The sequence below is a fragment of the Ranitomeya variabilis genome, chromosome 6 (genome assembly GCF_051348905.1).
Source record: "Ranitomeya variabilis isolate aRanVar5 chromosome 6, aRanVar5.hap1, whole genome shotgun sequence".
Classification (NCBI taxonomy): Eukaryota; Metazoa; Chordata; class Amphibia; order Anura; family Dendrobatidae; genus Ranitomeya; species Ranitomeya variabilis.
The window spans coordinates 57,706,374-57,731,033 of NC_135237.1; the positions used below are offsets into that span (position 1 = coordinate 57,706,374).

Genomic DNA, 24,660 nt, shown 5'->3' on the forward strand with positions numbered 1-24,660 from the left:
GCAGGCACAGCACGATCGCCTCTGCTACATAGCAGCGATCTGCTGTTCGCTGCTATGTAGCAGAAAATCAGGTGTGCTGTGAGCGCCGACCACAGGGTGGCGCTCACAGCTGCCGGGGATCAGTAACCATAGAGGTCTCAAGGACCTCTATGGTTACAATGAAGAAGCATCGCCGACCTCCGATCATGTGATGGGGTCGGCGATGCGCTCACATCCGGCCGCCCGGCCGGATGCGGTAGTTAAATGCCGCTGTCTGCGTTTGACAGCGGCATTTAACTAGTTAATAGCGGCGGGTGAATCGCAATTTCACCCGCCGCTATTGCGGGCACATGTCAGCTGTTCAAAACAGCTGTTCAAAACAGCTGACATGTCCCGGCTTTGATGCGGGCTCACCGCGGAGCCCTGCATCAAAGCAGGGGAGCTGACCTCGGACATACTATCCCGTCCGAGGTCAGTAAGGGGTTAACAATGTAAGCCTATGGAGCGTCAGATCAAGGCCCCATAGACTTGCATTATAGAAGAGACTTCTGGCTCACACCGAGAGCGTAGAGTGAGCCGAAGTGTCTGAAGAGCGATGATAGGTGATTCCGACAGCCAACTAGGAAACTGCTATTTACAGTTAGAGCAGTCAGACTGTGGAATGCCCAACCACAAGAACAAGTAATGGCAGACACTACAACAGCTTTTGAAAAGGGCTGGATGATTTCCTCAATACACATAACATTGTGGGTTAAATTTAATTTAGTAACAAAATGGACAATTGGTGGAGAAAAGTTAAACTTGATGGACCTAGTTATTTTTCAACCTGTGTGTGTAACTATGTAGCTATGACATCACGCAAAAGAGGAGCTGGACAGAGCTTGATCCCAGAGAAGACGGCAGTAGGGAAGTATATCACCCCGCCACACTACAGTACATACACATTTAGTGAAAAAACAAAACTTCATGAGGGTGCTTCAAACATGTGCGACGTACGGTATTGGTATGCCATATATTTCAGAAATATTCTATTAAATACAAAGGAACATTAATTTATTCATAATTTCTATTCTTCTTTTTAAAATAGGACTGCATGGAAGAATGATGTGATGTGCTTGGAAGAACCTTCATCTTCTGCAGATGATTTTTGCTGGTCAGAAGGCCACAGGTAGATGTTAGAAATCTTTCCGCACAGGTATTATTTATTACGTGTATTTGCGCGCCATCATATTCCACAGAAAATTCCCTATCAGTATGTCTTTGGAGTGTGGGAGGAAACCGGAGTACCCGGAGGAAACCCACGCAAACACGGGGAGAACATACAAACTCCTTGCAGATGTTTTCCTTAGTGACATTTAAGCCCAAGATCCCAGTGCTGCAAAGCAACAGTGCTAACCACTGAGCCACCGTGCTGCCCAAGTACAGCTTTGATGATGGACTTGCTGTACTTTCTTCAGAACACTAGATGTATACAGTGCCCTAACGACAGATTGAAAAAATGCACTATCTTCTTAAGCTGCGAGCAGCCCTGGATAATCCACGCCGGCAGGATGATATAATCCGGCGGAAGATGGAACCTATGAGAAGAGATTTTTATAAAACTAATGTAAGTAATGGGACTTGTGAATTATTCACAATTATTCGCCAACATCTCACAACATAGACCTTATTGTCACACTTACCTCTCCTAGGTTCTGTCTCTGCTACTATTTCAGGGTCTTGCTCTTCTCCCAGTTTTAATGCAGATGTATTTTTCATCTCAACTGGAAATTCATATAAAAAAGTAAGAAAAACAAGTCAATAATCATTGTTAGTCATCGATGTGAAAATCCCACCATTGACATATAAGTGATGAGCAAGTGTGCTTCTTACTCAAGTTTTCCGAGCATGCTGGGGTGTTCTCTGAGTATTTTGGGGGTGCTTGGAAATTAAATTTAGGTTCCTGAAGCTGCATGATTTGCAGCTGCTAGACAGCCTGAATACATGTGGGGATTGCCCGTTTTTTCTGAAATCCCCACATGTATTCAGGCTGTCTAGCAGTCTCAAATAATGCAGCTGCAGGGACTAAAACTTAATTTCCGAGCAAGCCCAAACTACTCGGAGAACACATGATAACACTCGCACATCAATAATTATATGTCAATACACGGGGAAGAGCCAAAGAATGCCTGCTCATGAGCACTACAGTATTTTGATCTGCGTTCAGCAGGGCAGAGGGAAGTGCGCCTGCGCTGGAACGTGATGGGAACACTGTGTGGATGACATAGGACGCATCATCCACATGAAGCAGAGAAGGAGAATGGCATCACAAGAAGAGAGGAGGTCCCGGATCAAGAATAGTAACGCCGATCAGTCCGGACTGTGCCATCGGTGAGTATAATAAAATGTCTATTTTGTTTTCTGAAGGGAGGCTTGTAGACTTATATTCAGAAATTCCAGAATGTTGTAACACAGAGCTGAAAGGTGGTGGTCTTTGGTTGTATGGGAAAAATCTGGTGACAGGTTCCCTTCAATATGACATTAGTTGCAGCAGTGTTATCATATAGCCCATTACTTAAAACATCTGTGTCACATTAAGGGTAAATATAGGGTTAGTTTGGGGCCTTATTGAGCCATAGCCACAGTGTTCATGATCAGTATCAGGCACCAGACTGTATGGCCCCTTATAACTTTTAATGCACAGCACAAAAGAGTGAGAATTTTATACATTAAAGTGTTGGATTGTTGATTATTTTAAAGGCACAAAAAAGCAGTGATTTTCTGAGCCCTCAGGTAACATTCACATTACACCTTTTGATCAGTGGCGACAACAAGATTTCCTGTAGACCTGCACATACCTGACAATATGGGAGAGGGTGACTTGTTGTTTTCAGTAGTGAAACACTGATTATCACCATCATATCTAGTAGGAGAAGATTCTTTCTGCCTGTTTGGTAGAAGAAAAATAAGTAAATTACAAGTAAAAGCAATTAAAAATAATCCTTTCTGTATGGGCAATTAGGACATTTGGACAAAATGGAGGGGACACCTTGCCCAGGACTGCATTCTGTCAGCAAGAATGAAGAATAACTAGTTATAAAGGGCTTTAATGAAATGGAAATGAAAGGCTGGTTTGCAATTATCAACTGTTATCACCAGCGTTATCACAAGCCAGACCCTACAGTGATGATCAATCATGGGTAGTGTTGAGCGATACCATCCAATACTTGAAAGTATCGGTATCGGATAGTATCGGCCGATACCCGAAAAGTATCGGATATCGCCGATACTGATACCCGATACCAATACAAGTCAATGGGACACCAAGTATCGGAAGGTATCCTGATGGTTCCCAGGGTCTGAAGGAGAGGAAACTCCCCTTCAGGCCCTGGGATCCATATTAATGTGTAAAATAAAGAATAAAAATAAAAAATATTGATATACTCACCCTCTGACGCGCCCTGGTTGTAACCGCCAGCCTCCGTTCAAAAGAATGAGCGCTTGAAAGTCCTTAGATGACGTCGCGGCCTGTGATTGGTCGCGGAGCGGTCACGTGACCGCAACGCGACCAATCACAAGCCGTGACGTCATCTAAGGTCTTTCAAGCGCTTGAAAGACCTTAGATGACGTCACGGCTTGTGATTGGTCGCTTTGCGGTCACATGACCGCTCCGCGACCAATCACAGGCCGCGACATCATCTAAGGACTTTCAAGCGCTCATTCTTATGAACGGAGGCTGGCGGTTACAACCAGGGCGCGTCAGAGGGTGAGTATATCAATATTTTTTATTTTTATTCTTTATTTTACACATTAATATCGATCCCGATACCGATTCCCGATACCACAAAAGTATCGGATCTCGGTATCGGAATTCCGATACAGCAAATATCGGCCGATACCCGATACTTGCGGTATCGGAATGCTCAACACTAATTGTTGGGTGGTGGGTTCTGGATTTAGCATTGTGTCATATGCGTCTTGTAATTGGTATTCTGAAGATATGTCAGTACTATTCCGCATAATAATAATCTACTCACAAGTCTGAGTGTTTTGTGCTGGTCTCTAGAGAACAACCTGGAGATGGCTCATGATCTTCATTTATCATCATCCTGGTATTGATTGCATATAGCTAAAATACACAGAGTAAAATTAAATATATATATAGTATTTTAATAATATTTTTCAGTATAATTTTGTGGATTTACTCATCACATACTTACCTTAGAAAGTCTTAGAGAAGATGATACATAGTTAAGGTTTTCTGGCCAATCACTGATGTTACTTGTGTAACCCTCATCTGAATCCATATGTCTGGGTCTCCAAATGCCATCTACAAAGTACAAGTATTATCAGAGATTATTAATATAATTATAGACAATCACCATATTATTACTAATAATGATGGGAACATACTGTCACATAAAATGAAAGACAAGACAAACAGCAGCTTTAACCAGATGACGTCTCATTCTACTTACTGTGAAAGTAGCGGGTGTCCTCCTCTGAACTAAGATCTGGCCTATACCATGGCTTCATATATTGAAGGTTCTCAAAATCTAACTTTCTCAGGAATGGATGACTCTTGACCTCATTTGCTCCTTCTGGAATCGGAAGACAAGAAAAAAGTGATCCAGACAATGTTAGGTACTTTTTATGTTAATCTAAACTGAAGACATAGCAGAGCCAAAACATACTGTAAGTCATGGTATGAAGAATGGGGAATAGAAAAGAAGGTAAAGCTGAGACCTCAGTGCTGATCCTCATGGAAATTATCTATTTGCCAGGTCACAGAGGAGTTATAAGTTATTATTAATACTACTGTATACATTACCTGTCCCGAGTCTATGTTTTGGATTTTTTCTAAGCAGCTGAGTCATGAAGTCTTGAGCATCAGGATTATCAGTAGAATTTTGAATTTTCAAAGTGATGTCATCTGTTATATAAAAAGTAAATATTACAGAAAAGTCTCTACATTTACTATCATTTAAATTTTTTTTATCAAAAACAACAAGTAACTAAACCAAAGAATGAACCTAACAACTGAACCAAATTCCTATGGCATCACACAGCATTCAGATTATTTTGCTTACCCCTGATGATACTGTTGAAAATATCTTTTTTGCGTCTTCCGTTAAATGGCACATGGCCGGTAAGAAATTCATATAAGATGATCCCTATTGACCACCAGTCAATAGGCCTTCCATAGCCCACCTTTAAGATGACTTCAGGGGCTAGATAACGAAAGGTGCCAGCCACCTGGAAACCAACAGAATAATGAGAAGATGATAAATGAAAATAACTGTGACAAATAATATCAGTGGAAAAGTTTTCTATGTGAGAAACTATCAGAGAAGCAGAAATAGATCAGATCTGTAAAGAATACGATTTTTATGTAAAGCTAACCTCATTATCACGGAACTCTCTGGTGATGTCTTTAGTTCGAACCTTGTAATTATCTGATGTTGGTCTCATGAGTCCGAGTTTTGAAAGTCCAAAATCGGTGACTTTGATATGTCCAGTTGATGATATCATGAGGCTGTGAAAGAAAATATATTGTCAACCCTAAGTAATAACCCATAGACTGTATACCAAACTATAACTGTCTCTCCCTTTATTATGCTGCTGTATTCACTTACTTTTTAGGCTTCAGGTCTCGGTGAACCACACCATAGCTGTGCAGATATTCCACAGCAAGAACCGTTTCTGCAATGTACATGTGGGCCAAGTCGAGGGGTAAAGGACCATAAAACTGTAGGAGAGTGTTACAGTCTCCTCCTAGAGCAGAAAGCAAATATGACAGGTGAGGGTTTGTTACAATGTAAATTACACATTATGAGTGTGAATTAGTAATAAGCTGAGACATTGGGGCAGGGAGTCAATCATAGAGATACACTGTGTGATGTAGAGCGTATACTGCCGAGTAGTAGTCCTATACAAAAAGAGAGCTCAGATCTGCCCCCTGCTGGTAACCTCTTACATTGCACTGTCAATCTCTGACAGTGACATTTACAGCAGGTGACATGGAGGCGAGTTGCTCTATGCACTCATCGCCCCCATTCCATGTGAGTGGTTTGCTATGGCTGCTGAGTATCTGTGGAAGACTACTATCCTTGCCATTACGGTATTTCCCTGAAGGTCAGTGTGTAGCTTGGCTTCATAGGGGACCAATCTGTTCACCATATTCTGCAATACCCATATTGCAGTACATAGTAAATACAATTATATAATCACAAGTTCAGGTCCCTTATGGAGACTAAAAAAAAAAAAAATATTTTGGGAAAAAAAATTAAATATAAAAATCACTGTTTCTCCAGTCAAAATAAATAATAAAAAAACAAATAAACTCAGATGGAATTGCAGTGTTTTTGTTGCCCCGACATCAGAAAAAAATGTGATAAGAAGCAGTGAAAACTATTATCTGTCAGAAAGATGTAATCCTCCTAAACTGTTCTTTTGAGCATATAGATTAATGAAATATAAATACACTGGTAGCTTTATATATTTAAGCAGATATGGGCTGGATATAGATACAATAGATAGGTCTTACCTGCTTCAAAGTCCATGACCATACACAGGTGTTGTTTTGTTGGGAAGGAACAAAACGTGGAGACAACAAAGGGACAATCAGAGAATATTGTGATATCCCTTTCCAGATAGGCCCTTTTAAGAAAGAATGTATCATGCAGTTTACTCCTGGTTTGTTTCTTCATGGCGAACACCTTGTTTGTGTCTTTATGACGCACTAAGTGGACTGCCCTGTAGAGGAGAAAAATCCATAATTTATACCGAATTCTTACTAACTGTCTGTCTATATGTCAAAAGATCTTCTGTACTAATAGTTAACAGTGATGAGTGAGTATGCTCGTTACTCGAGATTTCCGAGCATGCTCGGGTGTTCTCCGAGTAGTTTGGGTATGCTCGGAGATTTAGTTTGTGCACCGCAGCTGCATGATTTGCGACTGCTGGACAGCCTGAATATGTGTGGGGAATGCCTGTTTGTTAGGAAATCCTCACATGTATACAGGCTGTCTAGTAGACGCAAATCATGCAGGTGTTGATACAAGATGCATGGCCGTCGCTAAAAAATCAATGTCTGGAAATACACAAAATAACTCAGCATGAATGATCACTTCTGGGAGGTTTTCATCCATATCACATCATAACTGAGCTAAATCGTGAGAAATAGATGTGGACTAGTGACTAGATGTAGATTGGTTCTAGTGCAAAGTGGTATCAATAACAACAGCTCGACTCACAAAAAACAAGTCCTTACAAAGCTCTATCGGATTAAAAACTAAAAATGTTACAGATCTGGACAACAGTAACATTTAGACGTGGACTCATATACAGTTAGTCCTCGGTTTACGACGGTCTCGGGTTACGTCGTTTCGTGTTTACGACGCTTTATACGACGCCTCATTCCGACTTACAACGTTTTGCGTCGTAAGTCGAACTACGTGCAGGGGTGGAACTACAGTGTCCAGTACTGTACACTGTACCCAGTTACAGAGGAAACTGAGCCTCCTGCACACCATAACACGCTTCATTATGGCTCCCAAACGCAAGGTAGACTCATCTGACACCAGCAGTGCATCAAAGAAGAGGAAGGCCATCACCATGGAGGTGAAAGTGGATATCCTAAGGCGATCTGACAAGGGGGAAACACCAACAGAAATTGGCAGGTCATTAGGACTTAGTCGTTCGACTGTCGCTACGATTATCAAGGATGAAGATCGTATCCTTGAACATGTGAAAGGATCTGCTCCTATGAAAGCGACAATGATAACAAAGCAGCGGAGTGGGCTTATTATTGAGATGGAAAGATTACTGGTGCTTTGGTTGGAAGACCAAAATCAACGCCGTATCCCTGTGAGCCTTATGGTTATTCAGGAGAAGGCTAGGCGACTGTTTGAGGCGTTGAAAACAGATAAGGGGGAAGGAAGTGAAAGTGAAGAATTTGTGGTGAGTAGGGGTTGGTTTATGAGGTTTAAGGATCGTGCCAATTTCCATAACATTAAAGTGCAAGGTGAAGCTGCTAGTGCTGATGAGAAAGCAGCAACTGAGTTTCCTAAAGCATTGGCTGAGATAATTGAGGAGGGTGGTTACTGTGCTCAACAAGTGTTCAACGTGGATGAGACAGGCTTGTTTTGGAAACGTTTGCCTAACCGTACGTACATCGCCAAGGAGGAGAAGTCAGCACCAGGTCATAAAGTCGGCAAGGAGAGACTGACTTTGCTTCTTGGGGGCAATGCTGCTGGCGACTACAAACTGAAGCCCATGCTGGTTTATCAGGCTGAGAATCCAAGGGCACTCAAGGGCATTTCAAAGAGTCAACTACCAGTCATCTGGAAGTCTAATAGGAAGGCATGGGTGACACTTGCAGTGTTTGATGACTGGTTCACCAACCATTTTGTGCCAGGCGTGGAGCGGTATTGTACCTCCAAGGATATCCCCTTTAAGGTGTTGCTAATTCTGGACAATGCCCCTGGACACCCTGCTCGTCTGGATGACTTTAACCATAATGTCAAGGTGGTTTACCTTCCACCTAATACCACTGCCCTAATACAGCCTATGGACCAAGGAGTCATTGCTACATTCAAGGCCTACTACCTCCGAAGGGTCATTGGTAATGCTTTAGCAGCAACTGAAAAGAACAAGGACTTGACTCTAAAGGCCTTTTGGAAAACATACAACATCCTTGATGCTGTGAATAACATTGCTGATTCCTGGGATGAGGTTAAGCAGACCAGTATGAATGGTGTGTGGAAAAAACTGTGTCCCCAGTTTGTGAATGATGTCACAGAGGTCCAAGAGTCAGTGACTAGTGTCATAAAGAACGTTGTTGATATGAGTAAAGGTACCTTCACACGAAACGACATCGCTAGCGATCCGTGACGTTGCAGCGTCCTCGCTAGCGATATCGTTTCGTTTGACACGCAGCAGCGATCAGGATCCTGCTGTGATGTCGCTGGTCGCTGAATAAAGTCCAGAACTTTATTTGGTCGTCCGATCGCTGTGTATCGTTGTGTTTGAAAGCAAAAGCAACGATACCAGTGATGTTTTACACTGGTAACCAGGGTAAACATCGGGTTACCAAGCGCAGGGCCGCGCTTAGTAACCCGATGTTTACCCTGGTTACCAGCGTAAAAGTAAAAAAAACAAACAGTACATACTCACCTGCGCGTCCCCCAGCCTCTGCTTCCTGACACTTACTGAGCGCCGGCCCTAAAGTGAAAGTGAAAGCAGCGGTGACGTCACCGCTGTGCTGTTAGGGCCGGAGCTCAGTCAGTGTCAGGAAGCGGACGCTGGGGGACGCGCAGGTGAGCATGTACTGTTTGGTTTTTTTACTTTTACGCTGGTAACCAGGGTAAACATCGGGTTACTAAGCGCGGCCCTGCGCTTAGCAACCCGATGTTTACCCTGGTTACCCGGGGGCCTCGGCATCGTTGGTCGCTGGAGAGCGGTCTGTGTGACAGCTCTCCAGCGATCAAACAGCGACGCTGCAGCGATCGGCATCGTTGTCGCTATCGCTGCAGCGTCGCTTCGTGTGAAGGTACCTTAAGACAATGAATCTGGAGGTGGAGGAGGATGATGTCACAGAGCTACTGGCATCTCATGGAGAGGAGTTATCTGCTGAGGACCTTATTCAACTGGAGAAGCAGATGATAGAGGAAGAGGAAGACATACCAACCCCAGAACGTAAGAGATTTACAAGGCAGGGCTTGGCAGGAGGTTTTGCCCTGATACAGGAAGGATTGTCAAGGTTTGAGGCTGAGGATCCCAACACGGAAAGGTACACTAGGGTTGCCAGAGGAGTCATGGATTCCCTTAGGTGTTACAAGGAGATCTTGGAGGAGAAGAAGATGGTCTCCTTCCAAACTAACCTGCAGCAGTACTTCAAGAAGGTAGAGAGGCCTGCAACAGATCCTGCAACAGATCCTGTACCTGTACCCTTTACCTCTCCTGCCCCTCTTGACTCACCTGCCCCTCTTGACTCCCCTGCCCCAGTATCTCCAGCACCTTCTGCTGATTCCTCCCAATAAGCCTGTTCTGTCTTTGGAATTGTTATCTTTGTTTATTACAGTACTGTACAGTACTGTACACTGTTTATTACCTGTTATAGCACTTACAGTACAGTAGTACAGTACTTCATTATTAAACGTACTGTACTGCACAATATTTTACTGTACCTATCTTTATTGATAATTATGTAGGGTACTGTGTTAGGATAGGTGTTTGGATAGGCTAAGTGTTTGCAGTACTGTACTGTTATTATGGTACAGTACTGTATGAACGTATGGTTCGACTTACGTCGAAATTCGGTTTACGACGACGCGTAAGAACGGATCAACGTCGTAAGTCGAGGACTACCTGTACAGGAATTTCCCTAAGGCAGGACATATAGACAGAGGCATCATCATAAGGAGTTTGGTAAAATGTATACATAAAGCTCACCCAAAAGATCCACTGCTGATCTCTTCGATATGGGTATAGTCGCTCTTACTTGGTTTTCTCATAGCGTTCAATGATCTGATAATGGCCTAGAAGAAGAAGAAATGACAATGAGACATAAAAGTTGCAGGAAAATAAAAGCTGCAGATGCAGGAACTTCTCTCCATTATGTCCCTGCTGATTACACTGCAGCAGATGTAGAGGACATGATACAAGCAGGACGCTCCCCAGACACTATTATATTATGGGGATAGCCTCCATACACATATATCATTGTACTGGAGGTGATGGTATGGGACATCACACAGAGGAGACAGGAATAATAATAATAATAATAATAGGTCCAATCTACATTAAGAATAGAGTTAATCGCTGTCCTATGGGGTGTGACATGTGATATGTAATTCAAACCCCGTGGTCTGATGACATGCAGATGTTTTCTCTGATACTTACACTGGCAGATTCGGGGATGTCTGGTGTCTCAGATATTCCACCGTCAGCATTTGCCGGCTCAGTTGTCTCTAATATAATGATAAAATAATGAGACATCATGTATTAGATGATATCAGTACTTAATATATAACACATCGATATAAGGAAGGAAAGACAAGTAAATGGTATAATACTAGTTATATGGATATTCTGCACATACTGTATATAATTATGGTACATAATTATATACAGTATGGGAAGATGGATGGAGCCAAATACAGGACCATTCTTGAAGAAAACCTGTTGGAGTCTGCAAAAGACCTGAGACTTGGACAGAGATTTGTCTTCCAACAAGACAATGATCCCAAACATAAAGCAAAATCTAAAATCTAGAATGGTTCACAAATAGACGTATCCAGGTGTTAGAATGGCCAAGTCAGAGTTCACACCTCAATCCAATCGAGAATCTGTGGAAAGAGCTGAAAACTGCTGTTCACAAACAATCTCCATCAAACCTCACTGAGCTCGAGCTGTTTGCCAAGGAAGAATGGGCAAGAATTTCAGTCTCTTGATGTACAAAACTGATAGAGACATACCCCGAGCGACTTGCAGCTGTAATCGCAGCAAAAGGTGGCGCAACAAAGTACTAAGTTAAAGGGGCCGAATAATATTGCATGCCCCACTTTTCAGTTTTTGAATTTCCAAAAAAATTTAAAATCACCAATAAATTTCATTCAACTTCACAATTGTGTTCCACTTGTTGTTGATTCTTCACCAAAAATTTACATTTGGTATCTTTATGTTTGAAGCATGATATGTGGGAAAAGGTTGAAAAGTTCCAGGCCGAATACTTTCGCAAGGCACTGTATATGTTTTATAGGACTGGTTTTTACCACTGACCGTATGGTGGTAATATCCATGTTGGTCTTTATATAGAGATTATTTCAGTAACAGCACAGTCTCCTCCTACATCCACTATTAGCGTGCGTCACCGAGTTGTAATCAGGTTTACCTGGTTAGGGGCCCACTCAGACGTTTCGCGCCCCCTGAACCAAAAACCTAGCTACACCTCAGGTGCAGTGTGTAGTGTGTGCACAGCCAGGGACAGAACTGACGTAACTGCAGGACTCCACACCCCACTGAGGAGCTTCCTATGGTGCGGCCAACAGGGGGCGATGTGACAACCTTTTCTCCACCTCTCACTGCTGATCACTTCCGCTCTCCTGCCCTCGGAGTAAGCGCCATATTGTCTGTCAGGAGAGCTCGGCCGCCACAGATGGATCAGATCCGCTGCGGTAGAAGAGGGCCGGTAAACGCACGCGCGGGGTCTGATTAACCTCTGCGTTACCTTAGGTGTTTTGTGTAGTTTGCATGTAAGTGAATGGCGGGCAGGACACAGCTATCAGGATTCTCGGCGGTGACGGGGCCTAGCACGCAGGTGCAGGAGGCTGGGCTGGTGCAGAGCATATATGGCCGCCTGGGTGTTCCACCTGTCGCTCTTGCTTCCCCTGTGTGCAGGGGGGGTAGAGAAAAAAAATGGCTGCAGGCTACTGTGGATGACAGGGCCACATGGGCAGCGGTGCCCTGACGGTGGGCTGCAGTAGGCATCATCTGCCCCTGGGGTGGGCTCACAGATGCCATGATCAGTATGTAGGTCACTGTGGGAATCTGCTGCCATATCAGGCTTGGATGTGAATGGGGTGATATATGGGGAATAGTTTACCATTGTGGGATATTGGCTGGAAATGGCCTGGATGTCTGAGTGGGGCATGAGTAAAGCAGTACTTTAAATGGAACCTGTCGCCAGGTCCTGTGTGCCCATATATACTGCACACTGGAATGCTGGTTCCCAATCCGTTCTGCAAGGCACAAAAAGACCTTTTATTATAGTCAGTGCGGTCTGATGGGCGTCTCTGGGCCTGATCTGACGCCTCCTTTCTTACGATCGCTGTAGCACTCATGCACTTCCTTTACCTATGGGTCATCAGCGCTCTTTGGCCTTTTGTGGCGCATGTGCACTACAGTGCGGAATGTGGGACACACTGTGGATGACGTAGGACGCGTCATCCACATAAAGCAGGGAAGGAAGATGGCAATCATGAAAGAGAGGGGTGCTGTATATAGACCAGAGACACCAATCGGACTGGACAGTGTTTACTGTAGGTATAATAACTACTTTTTTTGTGTGTGTGTCCTGCAGAACAGATTGGGGACATATGTATAACATATTAGAATGTTGTAAATAACGCTTAAAGATGCTTCCTGTACTCTATATGGGGAAAATCTGGTGACAGGATCCCTTTAAAGGGAACCTGTCACATGATTCAGGTTCTCCAAATCATTAGCTGCATGAATCATTCTGGTTGCACAATTGTACCTTGTTATATTTTTCTCTGTAAGATTCCAGAGAGAACAATTTTAGGAGTTGGCCTGGGACAATAGGGAAACACCTGACTAGTTCGGTGAGGCCCCCTGACAGACTTTTTCCTGCAGCACTCCATGTGATTGACAGGTCTCACGACATCTGTCAGATAGCTGGGGCGTAGAAAAGCCAACTGGAGAATGTGTGTGTACGTGTGTGCGTACATGTGTGTGCGTGTGCGTGTGGCACACCAAACAGGACACCTCTCCCTATAGTCCCCGCTGGCATTCAAACTGTTTTCTTGCTGCACTGCTTAAGAGAGACATACCTGTCTACAAATCACAGGCAGGCTCTCATTCATGCCTATGGATGGGCAGAATGAATTTACTCACAGGGTCACTTTAACATATTGATGACCTATCCTAAGGATATGTCCTCAGTATTTAATCAGTACAGTGCAGAACCCCAACTGATAAGCCAATATCTGCTCTAACAGCGGGATGTAAACAGTGAGTGAAGCAGGAACACCGCATCTCATTCACTTTATAGGTTACTTAACATTAGCTCCTATTCACTTCAACAGGAGCTAATTTCTAATATCTGCAAACGCCCCCTACATACAGAATGAAACTTGTGATGTGTTCATTTGGACCCAGCTGCCAACACATCATCACCGCTCAGTACGTAGTGAGCGGCAGCTGACACCACGCCCCGCAGTGACTGACAGCCAGCTCAGCAGTGCATCAGTGCAAAGCCAGCTGTCAGGGCAGGACATGGTTATAGCCGCAGCTCGCTATGTTCTGAGCCGTGACTGAAAGCTTAAAGCAGCCAGGCCTTTCAGTGTGGTGGCAGCATGTCTTCAGGACACCATTCAACCTGTAGAATAACCCCCTATATGCAGGTTAATAGCATTTTTTTCACATGACAGGTTCCCTTTAAGCTTTATTTCTTAAAATCTATATTCTGGGAATTAAAACAAGTACTGAAGGGGTTGTATCCTGAAGGCAAATCTTGGTCATATGCCTCTAATTAGGATCCCCCTCCATGAACAAGAATGGAGGGGCCTGATTTACGTTGGAGGTTTATCTGACATATCTATGGCACTACCTCTGCCAGACAGGGGCTGCCATTTTAAAAATGTCTGTAATCGGGCACTGTAGACTCACCATAGTTTTCTAATTAACCCCTTTATGTCCAATGATGGACATAGCATGTCATGAGCGGGTTTCAGTTCCCACACCATGATGTGCCCGTCTCAACTTTGAACTGTCACAGCGTGTAAACACACAGTGCAGAGTTCAGTGCAGACAGCTGAGGTGCAGAGACACGCTGTCTGTCCCCTCACTCAGGGCCTGTGATCAGTCAGTCAATCTGCACTAATCTGCTCCTGCACTGATAGCCAGGAGTGGTGCCCCTAGCTGTTAAGGTACCGTCACATTAAGCAACGCTGCAGCGATATAGACAACGATGCCGATCGCTGCAGCGTCGCTGTTTCGTCGTTGTGTGGTCGCTGGAGAGCTGTCACACAGACAGCTCTCCAGCGACCAACGATGCCGAAGTCCCCGGGTAACCAGTGTAAACATCGGGTTACTAAGCGCAGGGCCGTGCTTAGTAACCCGTTGTTTACCCTGGTTACTAGTGTAAATGTAAAAAAACCCAAACACTACATACTTACATTCCGGTGTCTGTTGCGTTCCCCGGCGTCTGCTTCCCTGCACTGTGTAAGCGCCGGCCCTAAAGCAGAGCGGTGACGTCACCGCTGTGCTCTGATTTACGGCCGGCGCTAACACAGTGCAGGGAAGCAGACGCCGGGGGACCCGACAGACACTGGAATGTAAGTATGTAGTGTTTGGGTTTTTTTACATTTACAATGGTAACCAGGGTAAATATCGGGTTACTAAGCGCGGCCCTGCGCTTAGTAACCCGATGTTTACCCTGGTTACCAGTGAAGACATCGCTGAATCAGCGTCACACACACCGATTCAGCGATGTCAGCGGGTGATCCAGCGACGAAATAAGGTGCTGGCCTTCTAGCTCCAACCAACGATGTCACAGCAGGATCCTGATCGCTGCTGCGTGTCAAACACAACGAGATCGCTATCCAGGACGCTGCAACGTCACGGATCGCTATCGTTATCGTTGTTAAGTTGTTCAGTGTGAAGGTACCTTTAACCCCATAAATGAAGTCATCACAACCGAACACAACATTCAGGAGGTAGGCAGCGGGATGGGAGTTCCCTCTGCCTTCAGATCAGCACCCATGTGACATCATTGCTGGGGTCCGATCGTTGCCGTGGTGACCCCCAGGTCACAAAGCTACCAAAAATTATTTACACCATGCTAAGAGCATGGTGTAAGAAGCTTTCTGCACAGGTATAATGCACTACAAAGCTGCACATGTCTGCAAGTCCCATAGGGAATGAATGAGGCCGAACTCAGTGTTGCCGTAACTGATCCGTTACGCAGCAGATGCAGAAAAACTGCCGGATCTGCCACGAATGGTAAAAATCGCTGATGTGAAAGTAACCTAAGTCACTGCCGACAGTGTCTGCCTTAGTCATACTCACCAATGGGGAAGGCAGCACGAACAGTGCCTAGGGCAGCATAAACTCTAAATACGGCCCTGATTTTAGTCTATAGGAGGTCGAGGAGGCGTCACCAGCTTCATACAGAGGATGAAGAGTCAATTTATATATTCTCTGGTGTCTCCATAATATTAATGTTTGTAGGAATACAAGATGATCAGCTTACCTTCAATCAGATCACTTTTTAGCCCTGGCTCACTGGTATTGGGGTCAGCGATATTTCGTTGTTGGCCCTCTTTGGAGTCACCATCCGGTGTTTCCTGATGAATATAATACGTACAATTAATATAACTTTCACAAATACTTAATTACAATACACAAAAGACAGAAAGGACTAAACCTGGATTTACATAAGTGCGGTATTGCATGGAGTATACAAGGCCGCTCCGTCCAGTAAATTCAAATTAATGTATAATATATATATATATATATATATATATATATATATATATATATAATACTGTATATATATTTATATATATATATATATATCTATATATATAATTGTCTAAGGGTTTTTCCGTCTGTCTGTCTGTCTGTCTGTCTGTCTTTCTGTCTGTCTGTCTGTCTGTCCTGGAAATCCCACGTCTCTGATTGGTCGAGGCCACCAGGCCTCGACCAATCAGCGACGGGCACAGCATGGCGACGATGATGTCATAATGGAAGTCCCGCGTCTCTGATTGGTCGAGGCCGCCAGAACAGAACAGGCCTTTCCCGCTCCTCGCGATGCTCCGGTGACCGCTCCATGCATATATACAGACCGCTACGTCATCTCGCGAGACCGCAATGCACTCTTGGGACCAGAGCGTTGCAAGGAGTATTGGTAAATGCCTCGCCTGGATCCGATATACTACGTGGCTGTGCTATACACTACGTGGCTGTGCAATATACTATGTGGGCTGTGCAATATACTATGTGGGCTGTGCAATATACTATGTGGGCTGTGCTACATACTACGTGGCTGTGCAATAAAGTATGTGGCTGTGCAATATACTACGTGGCTGTGCTATACACTATGTGGGCTGTGTTATACACTATGTGGGCTGTGTTACACACTATGTGGGCTGTGTTATACACTATGTGGGCTGTGTTATACACTATGTGGGCTGTGTTATATACTGTGTGCGTGGGCTGTTACTGTATATACTACGTGAGCTGTGTTATATGCTATGTGGGCTTTTATAAACTACATGGCTGTGTTATATGCTATGTGGGCTGTTATACGCTCCGTGGGCTGTGCTATATACTACGTCGCTGTGCTATATACTCCGTGGGCGGTGCTATATACTACGTGGCTGTGCTATATACTATGTGGCTGTGCAATATATTACATGGCTGTGCTATGTACTATGTGGGTGTGCTATTTACTACGTGGGCTGTTATATACTACGCGGCTGTGCTATTTACTATATACTATGTGAGCTGTGCAATATACTACGTCGCTGTGCAACAAACTACGTGGCTGTGCAATATACTACATGGGGTGTGCAATATACTACGTGGGCTGTGCAATATACTACGTGGGCTGTGAAATACACTAGGTGGCTGTGCAATATACTACATGGCTGTGCTATTCACTACATGACTGTGCAATATACTATATGGGCTGTGCAATATACTATGTGGGCTGTGCAACATACTACGTGGCTGTGCAATATACTACGTGGCTGTGCTATATACTCTGTGGGCTTTGCTATATATTACGTGGCTGTGCAATGTACTACGTGGCTGTGCAATATACTACGTGGCTGTGCTATATACTCTGTGGGCTTTGCTATATACTACGTGGCTGTGCAATATACTGCATGGCTGTGCTATGTACTGTGTGGCTGTGCTATTTACTACGTGGGCTGTTATATACTACGTTGCTGTGCTATATACTATGTGGCCGGCCATGAACAATCAGCGACAGGCGCAGTCCGGACGCGAATTGGCATGGAATTTGAACCACGCTTCACTAACTGGTCGCGCCCGACCGGCCAAATCCTGTGTATTCAATGTATTCTAAAATCTTCATAAATAAACTGCATACATATTCTAGAATACCCGATGCGTTAGAATCGGGCTTCCATCTAATAATAATAATAATGACGGATTCTTACCAGATGCTTCAGTGAGGGGGCCATATACTCTAGTACATACAGGAACTTTTGGGCCAATTGTTTAAAAACGGCCAGATCTCCACTTTGGGATCTTTCTTCAGCCTATAAAAATGGAAATAAACAAAAAAGGAAATTCATGCGAGAAAGTAGAGAATATAGGACGCTATTTATGTCACCATTTTACTCCTGCAATCTACAGCTGCAATTAATACATATATGGATACTTCGTACAAGCGATAAATTATATTGCTCTTGGCCAAAATACACATTTCATGTAAATAAACTTGTATTTTATGAATATTATTCATTATTATTTTATATGCTTTTCACAGTTTGTCTGTTACTTACCTGTTGTACTAATGTCCTGATGTTCATTTGTAAAAGCTCAAGATATTCTGAGCTTATACGACCTCGTTGGTATTTGGTCAGGTGGTTGCTCCCTAGCTTCATAACCAGCCGGAAAGTGAAGCTGAGGACGCCATCGGGTAGTGGTAGCACAATGTCAAGGGCATAGGTGGTAAGAATCCCCTGGAATAGTGCCAACACCCCAAGTTTATCTGAAGAAATTCCAGACATTTCTAACAGATCCAAGCGCAGTCAGTATATCACCAGCTTTGCAGCCAATCACTGACAACAATGACACCTGGGCAGTAAGCACTTGGGTAAGTAGTGGCGGTGCATTATGATGTCATCATGGAATCTTGTGGTGGAATGTTAACATTTCATCAGTGATGTCACCATGGAATTCGGGAATGGAATCTTAACTTATTTACAACTTTGAAACTATAGGTATGTCCAAGATCGTGTCCATGTCTTTTTTAGGCAGCACCAGAGCCTTCATCTCTACCCCCACAGTTGATGTGATCAGCTGTCATGTCCCGCAAATAGATGCATAGCTGTCAACCACTTAATGCTGCTGTCGATCACTGACAATGGTGTTTAAGACTTGCTGACTAAAACCGTGTCACAAGTCTCGCCCATCGTTGCCTTGTCACATGATTCTGGGGTTGCGATGGGTTGTCATGACAGCCGAGGATCTTCAGAAGACCAGTGTGCCTGTATATTGATCATCTTTTATGAATGCTGACTCATGGCCGGCATTCAGATTTTTTTTTCCACCACTTAAGTAAAAAAAGACCTATTCATGTTTGGTATCTGCATTATCGCACTGACCTGTAGAATCATATTATCAGATCAGTTTTAGCATTTAGTGAACATATTAAATTTAAAAAAAATGGTGGAATTGCACTTTTTTGCAATTTCACCACACTTGAAATTTTTCCCATTTTCAAGTACAATATATGCAATCTATGGTGTCATTGAAAACTACAACTCGGCATGCAAAAAACAAGCCCTCATAGGCTATATTGATGGTAAAAAAATGTTATGGCTCTAAAAAGGAGAGCAAAAAATGAAAGTACAAAAATGGAAAATTGCAAGATGGTGAAGGGGTTAAAGGGGCATGTCACCATAAAAGGAAGTTGCCTAGCAACATTCTAGTAACAATTAATGTGGCAACATTATGGGTTGAGCATCAGAAAAAGAATCAGGGAAAGAGGGAAAACCATGGCTTTGCTCTTCTGATCAGGCTTTTATACCCGTCTTTACCCCCAAAATTATTTTAAACAGGTTTTGGATGCTAAATATTCTTTACATGTGTAAGCATTTACTTTTTTTTACATATTGTGACCAGGGTGGACTGGGAGTAAAATTCAGCCCTGGTATTTTGGAGCACGCAGGCCCACGCTATCACCACCCTCTTCCCCAGCTTGTATTTTATGAATATTATTCATTATTATTCTATATGCTTTGCCCAGATTGTCTGTTACTTACCTGTTGTACTAATGTCCTGATGTTCATCTGTAAATGCTCAAGATATTCTGAGCTTATACGACCTCGTTGGTATTTGGTCCGGCAGTCGCTCACGAGCTTCATAACCAGCCGGTAAGTGAAGCTGAGGACGCCATCGGGTATTGGTAGCACAATGTCAAGGGCATAGGTGGTAAGAATCTCCTTGAACAGTGCCAACACCTCACGTTTATCTGAAGAAATTCTAAACATTTCTAACAAATCCAAGTGCAGTCAGTATATCACCAGCTTTGCAGCCAATCACTGACAACAATGACACCTGGGCAGTAAGCGCTTGGTGAAGTAGTGTAGGTGCATTATGATGTCATAACGGAATCACCATATAAGGAAGTTGCCTAGCAATAATTAAAGTGGCAACACCATAGGCTGAGCATCAGTTTCAAACTCAGGCATGGAGGGAAGAACCATGGGTTTGATCAGTGAGGCCGGATTTACATCTGTCTTTTCCCCCATAAAATATGTTAAACAGAGTTTGGACGCTAAATGTTCTTCACTTGTGTAAACATTTACTTTTTCTGGATATTGTGACTTGGGATGGACTGGGACTAAAATGCAGTCCTGGCGTTCCAAGCCCATGCTGTCACCCCCCCCCCCCCCTTCCCTAGATTGAGGTCTGTGATACTAATTTTATTCTACCTGAAGAAAATCAATAATTTACTATTAACTATATTTCTAACATAAGATTTCATAATAATAATATTGCAATATATGGTTAGGTTTTCACATTGAGTATTTTCACTGCATAAAAACGCTTCTTCTTACAGTCCCAACAAAGTGGATGGGGTTTAGAGAAATCTCATGCCCACTGTGATTTTTTTGTACTCTGTATAAAATGACCTGCGGTGTGTGGATGTTTGAAATCCACAATATACAGGATCAATTTTTCTTGCGATTATGCTGAGATTTATATGCAGATTTTATCCACACATGACTCTACCAATAAAGCTTTGTTAAAGTCGAGTACCAGGAAGTATAAAAAATAAAGCAGATTTATTTAACACAAAACAGCAAATAAACCAAAAAACCCAGAGTAAAAAATATACAAAAATGTAAAAAAAAACACAAGTAACCTAACTGACCTAATAGGTTGAAAAATGCAGCAGAAAATCTGCAACATCAAAAACTCACCAACTACTCATCACGGGAACTTAGCCTACCAAACAAATAGCACCAGTGCAGATCAAAATATTACCAGCATATACAGCAGTGATAATACCGCCATACGGATCATTAGCTAAAACCAATGTACTAGTACTGATATCACCACAATACAGTGTCCATATAATGGTACTATCAGTTTTACACAAGTGCACTGCAGACCATATATGTGTGTACTGTGCAGGGTCTCACCAGAGACGTTCTCAATAATCGCAGTCATTCATTTTTCTTTTCATTTTCCATTCGGCCCAAAACATCATGATCACTTCTTGAATCCATAACTCATCCCTGCAAAATGTAACACAGAAACTTCTTCGACTTACAGCTTTTACCCTCCATAGATTCCCCCCATTCCTCTACACAGGGCCAGTTTTAGGCAAATTGGGGCCCTAGGCAAAAGTTTAAAGTGGGGCCTCAAATGCTAACATATTGCACATCACACAGAAGCATTTCTGTTGTATTTACATGCGCTGAGTTCAGGCCGCTAAACAAGTGTGATCGACAATTTTCTGGAGGATTTTTAAGTCCTCTTTGTGCGTCTGTGAGCTTTTACTCAATGTTTAGAGTTAGGACCGGCAAAAATGTAAGGACCCTTGACGTGGGTTGCCGGCTTACGTATTGAGGCCCCAATATAAACTAATACCTTACATACATTGATATGTGGTTTGTTTGTTTTTTTGCACTTTATCTTGCAGGGCGCAGTCGGACCAAGATGGCTCTGTAAACTGTAGGCCTCTATTCACACAGCATGCATTTTGTAGCACTGGGCAGCCTGCCTGTATGTGCGTTAGTAATAGGCTGTAGACCAGATGCTCTGCATTGCCTGTGCGAACAATGCCACATACAGACTATTATCGCTTATCTTTTTGTGCACTAATGCCAAACAACCAATACTGGATTGAAAGTGGTTGTTTCATCGGTATTTTTTGCACCTGTGTTGTTGCCATCATTGATCGGGTCCGATGCGCCCTGCTGGTGCATTTTTTTGGAGGCTTCAGCAGGTAACCATCTCTGCTTTTTTCTCTGTGATTTTTTATCAATTTTCTGGAGGATTTTTAAGTCCTCTTTGTGCGTCTTTGAGCTTTTACTCTATGATTGATGGGCCCCATCCAGTTCCTGGTATGATTGATTGGCCCCATCCAGTTCCTGGTATGATTGATTGCCCCTATCCCACTCCTGGTATACATGGCCTCATTAGAAAAGATTAAAAAAACAAACCATTACACATACCTTCCTCAGCTCCCTCGCAGTCGCAGCATCCTGCTCCGGTACCAGCAGCTGCTTAATGCTTGTAAGCAGTGCATGGCAGGGACATCATGCACTGCTCACAAGCAGAGCACAGCTGCGGGAATACTCACCGGGACCATTCATAGCAGAGAGCGATGAGTATCCTTTACTCTTCAGTAGCACGCAGTGTCAGCCAGCGGCTTCCTGTTGCTGCGATGGTCAAATGTGCTGATACTTAAGAGAAATGAATATTCATTCATTCAATCATACCAGGAAGAAATTAATATTCATTGCCCTCCACGCCCATGGGCGTGGAATGCAGTGCATATTAATTTCTCTTTAGCAGTGGGCACAGGAGTTAGGGGAGCCGCCGGCTCCTGCCTCTGTCACCCGCTGCTACTCCGATACCGCTCCCCCAGCTCTCTACCACAGCCAGAGCCAATATATCCGGACTATAAAAAGTGAGTCTTATAGTCCGAAAAATACAGTAAATTCTCCTTTTCTACTCCACAATGGCACTGCAAAGCTGTGTTTAATGCCTGCCGCTGAGAGATCAGTGGTGTGAAACTTTAAATGCTGCTGTTGATACATATAACATAAGATAATCTTCTGCCATATGCATCAACAAAGTGACATTTGCAACTGAATGCTCTTCAACACTAGTGCAGTAGTACAACACAATCAAATTTTGGTCCTTCTCTGTTTGTGCAATAAGCCTTGCACTCTGCCCTCTATCTCTATGCTGTAAAAACATGACATGATGATGCTCAGCTGGTTCCCCCTTTATATACTGATATTGATAGTCCCCCTGGCTGTACTGGACCATGTGATATGCTTGCTGCAAGGCTGTTTTTTCGGTACTATGAGTGTGACTCAAGTTGCAAACTATTCGACTTTGTAGGAACCTACTAATTTTAGGAAATTTGACTCAAATTCGATTCAGTCAACTCATCACTAATTTGAGTTCAGAAGAGCTTTTGCCTTTTTGATAAAATCTAATATTAGAAAAATTGTAATATAGTTGTCTATTTAGGACAATAATCTTTTCTTAGGCAGCTCCCACAACATGTATCTGTTCACAAGGGTCCTGGCGCTTTAATGAGTGTGTGGCGCCCCCACTGCCGCAGGGCCAAGGGGTACCCGGTACCGGGCCTCTGAGTCTCTGCTTCTGGGGTTGTCACGGCGGCTAGGCCCCGGTCCGTGACCCTGCCGTGGGGCGCACAGTGAATGATCGGTGTGGATAGTGGTGGTGGTGCGATGCAGTAAATAACGAGGACACCAGGTTGCAGTCTCTTTACCTTTTTACTGGAGATCTCTGAGTCCTCAGTCCAGAATATGGTTCACCAGGCTGCGCAAGTCCGGCCGGTCCAATGGCACCTACAGAGTTCACTTCACAGGTGGAAATCGGTGCCTTCCTTCTTAGCGCTATGTGTTGTAGTCCTTCCCTGCTGTGCTTACGGAAAGTACCCCACAACTGTTGTGTCTGTTTCTCGTGTTCCCTCACAACTCGATTAAATGATGTTCTTCTAATCCTCCGTCCCTCCCTGATGTTACGGTTGGAACGGCACCCGTTTGTCGGATAGGCCTGGAGTTCTTCCGGGACCCTAGAGACGCCCCTCTCCCGCAATTGCCTCCCAAGACTTCATAGGTGATTTAGGTGAGACAGCCCGCCTGAGACTGACTGTCCTGCCGCTGTTTAGAGTATTGCTTGAAGCTGGTTATTGTAATACTCCCTCGGTGTTCCGGCCCCCGGTAGTGCACCTCAGTAGGATGTTGCTCCGGTCTTACAGCACGACCCCTACTGGTATTCTCCTATCGCTTGATCTCGTTTCTCACTCAGCACAATCTATCTCGCTTCTAATCCTTTCTTGGGTCCCGCCGCTTCCCGGAGCTGGCGCGGACCCGTTACGTTCTTTTCAATGCCAAGCCTCTGTCAGGATCCCACCCCTGACAGAGACCCTACTGTCTCTTCCTCCACAACACCCTCTGCCACCAGGTGTTGCTTCGTCCAATCCAGTCAGCTTTTTGATCTAACTTCCTGCCTGACCCCCAGTTTACCCACTATGGTGGGGAGTGGCCTAATGAATAGCACCCTTAGCTCCCCCCGGAGGCCCAGCTGTGAAATGTATTGGTGTCTGTGATACCTGATCAGATGAACTCCTTCAGTGCCATCGGACGCACCGTAGCTCCCCATAGTGGCGGAGCCACAGTACTGCAACGACCAGGACTCTGGGGCGCTGCACTCCCCCCTGGTTAAACACAGTACTCCGGGACTGGGAAGAAAACAACAATACAAGTTAGCAAAAAGACATACAATTTTGTTGAGTGCAATAACAATAAGCATATTTGAACAGAGCTTCCCTTTATGGGAGGTGAGGACACTTGAACGTTACAAACATGGTTAACATTATAAATTACAGGCTATAAATAACTCCTGTTACCCAACCGGGCATTCTACTTAAGTGCAAGATTGTTGAACAATAATTTAACATTGCCTTTAAGGACTCACACTCTA

At 43.8% G+C, this 24,660-nt stretch overlaps 1 protein-coding gene across 2 annotated transcripts; it reads right to left on the minus strand.

Moving 5' to 3' along the window:
• Nucleotides 1–612: 612 nt before the first annotated feature.
• Nucleotides 613–19,988, minus strand: LOC143783424 (microtubule-associated serine/threonine-protein kinase 4-like). Of its 2 annotated transcripts, none has more exons than XM_077271837.1 (16): nucleotides 19,725–19,988; nucleotides 17,892–17,993; nucleotides 15,956–16,049; nucleotides 10,864–10,931; nucleotides 10,414–10,499; nucleotides 6,506–6,714; nucleotides 5,595–5,733; nucleotides 5,362–5,494; nucleotides 5,049–5,214; nucleotides 4,790–4,891; nucleotides 4,437–4,559; nucleotides 4,179–4,288; nucleotides 3,996–4,087; nucleotides 2,817–2,905; nucleotides 1,662–1,742; nucleotides 613–1,556 (listed from the first exon to the last, which is right to left on the minus strand). In XM_077271837.1, the coding sequence occupies exons 1-16, from the start codon at nucleotides 19,950–19,952 to the stop codon at nucleotides 1,483–1,485; spliced, it is 1,896 nt and encodes a 631-aa protein (XP_077127952.1). In that variant the 5' UTR covers nucleotides 19,953–19,988; the 3' UTR covers nucleotides 613–1,482. The 2 variants fall into 2 exon arrangements, with proteins under 2 accessions (XP_077127952.1, XP_077127953.1); XM_077271838.1 differs by lacking the exon at nucleotides 19,725–19,988 and adding an exon at nucleotides 18,240–18,504.
• Between the last annotated feature and the right edge of the window lie 4,672 nt (nucleotides 19,989–24,660).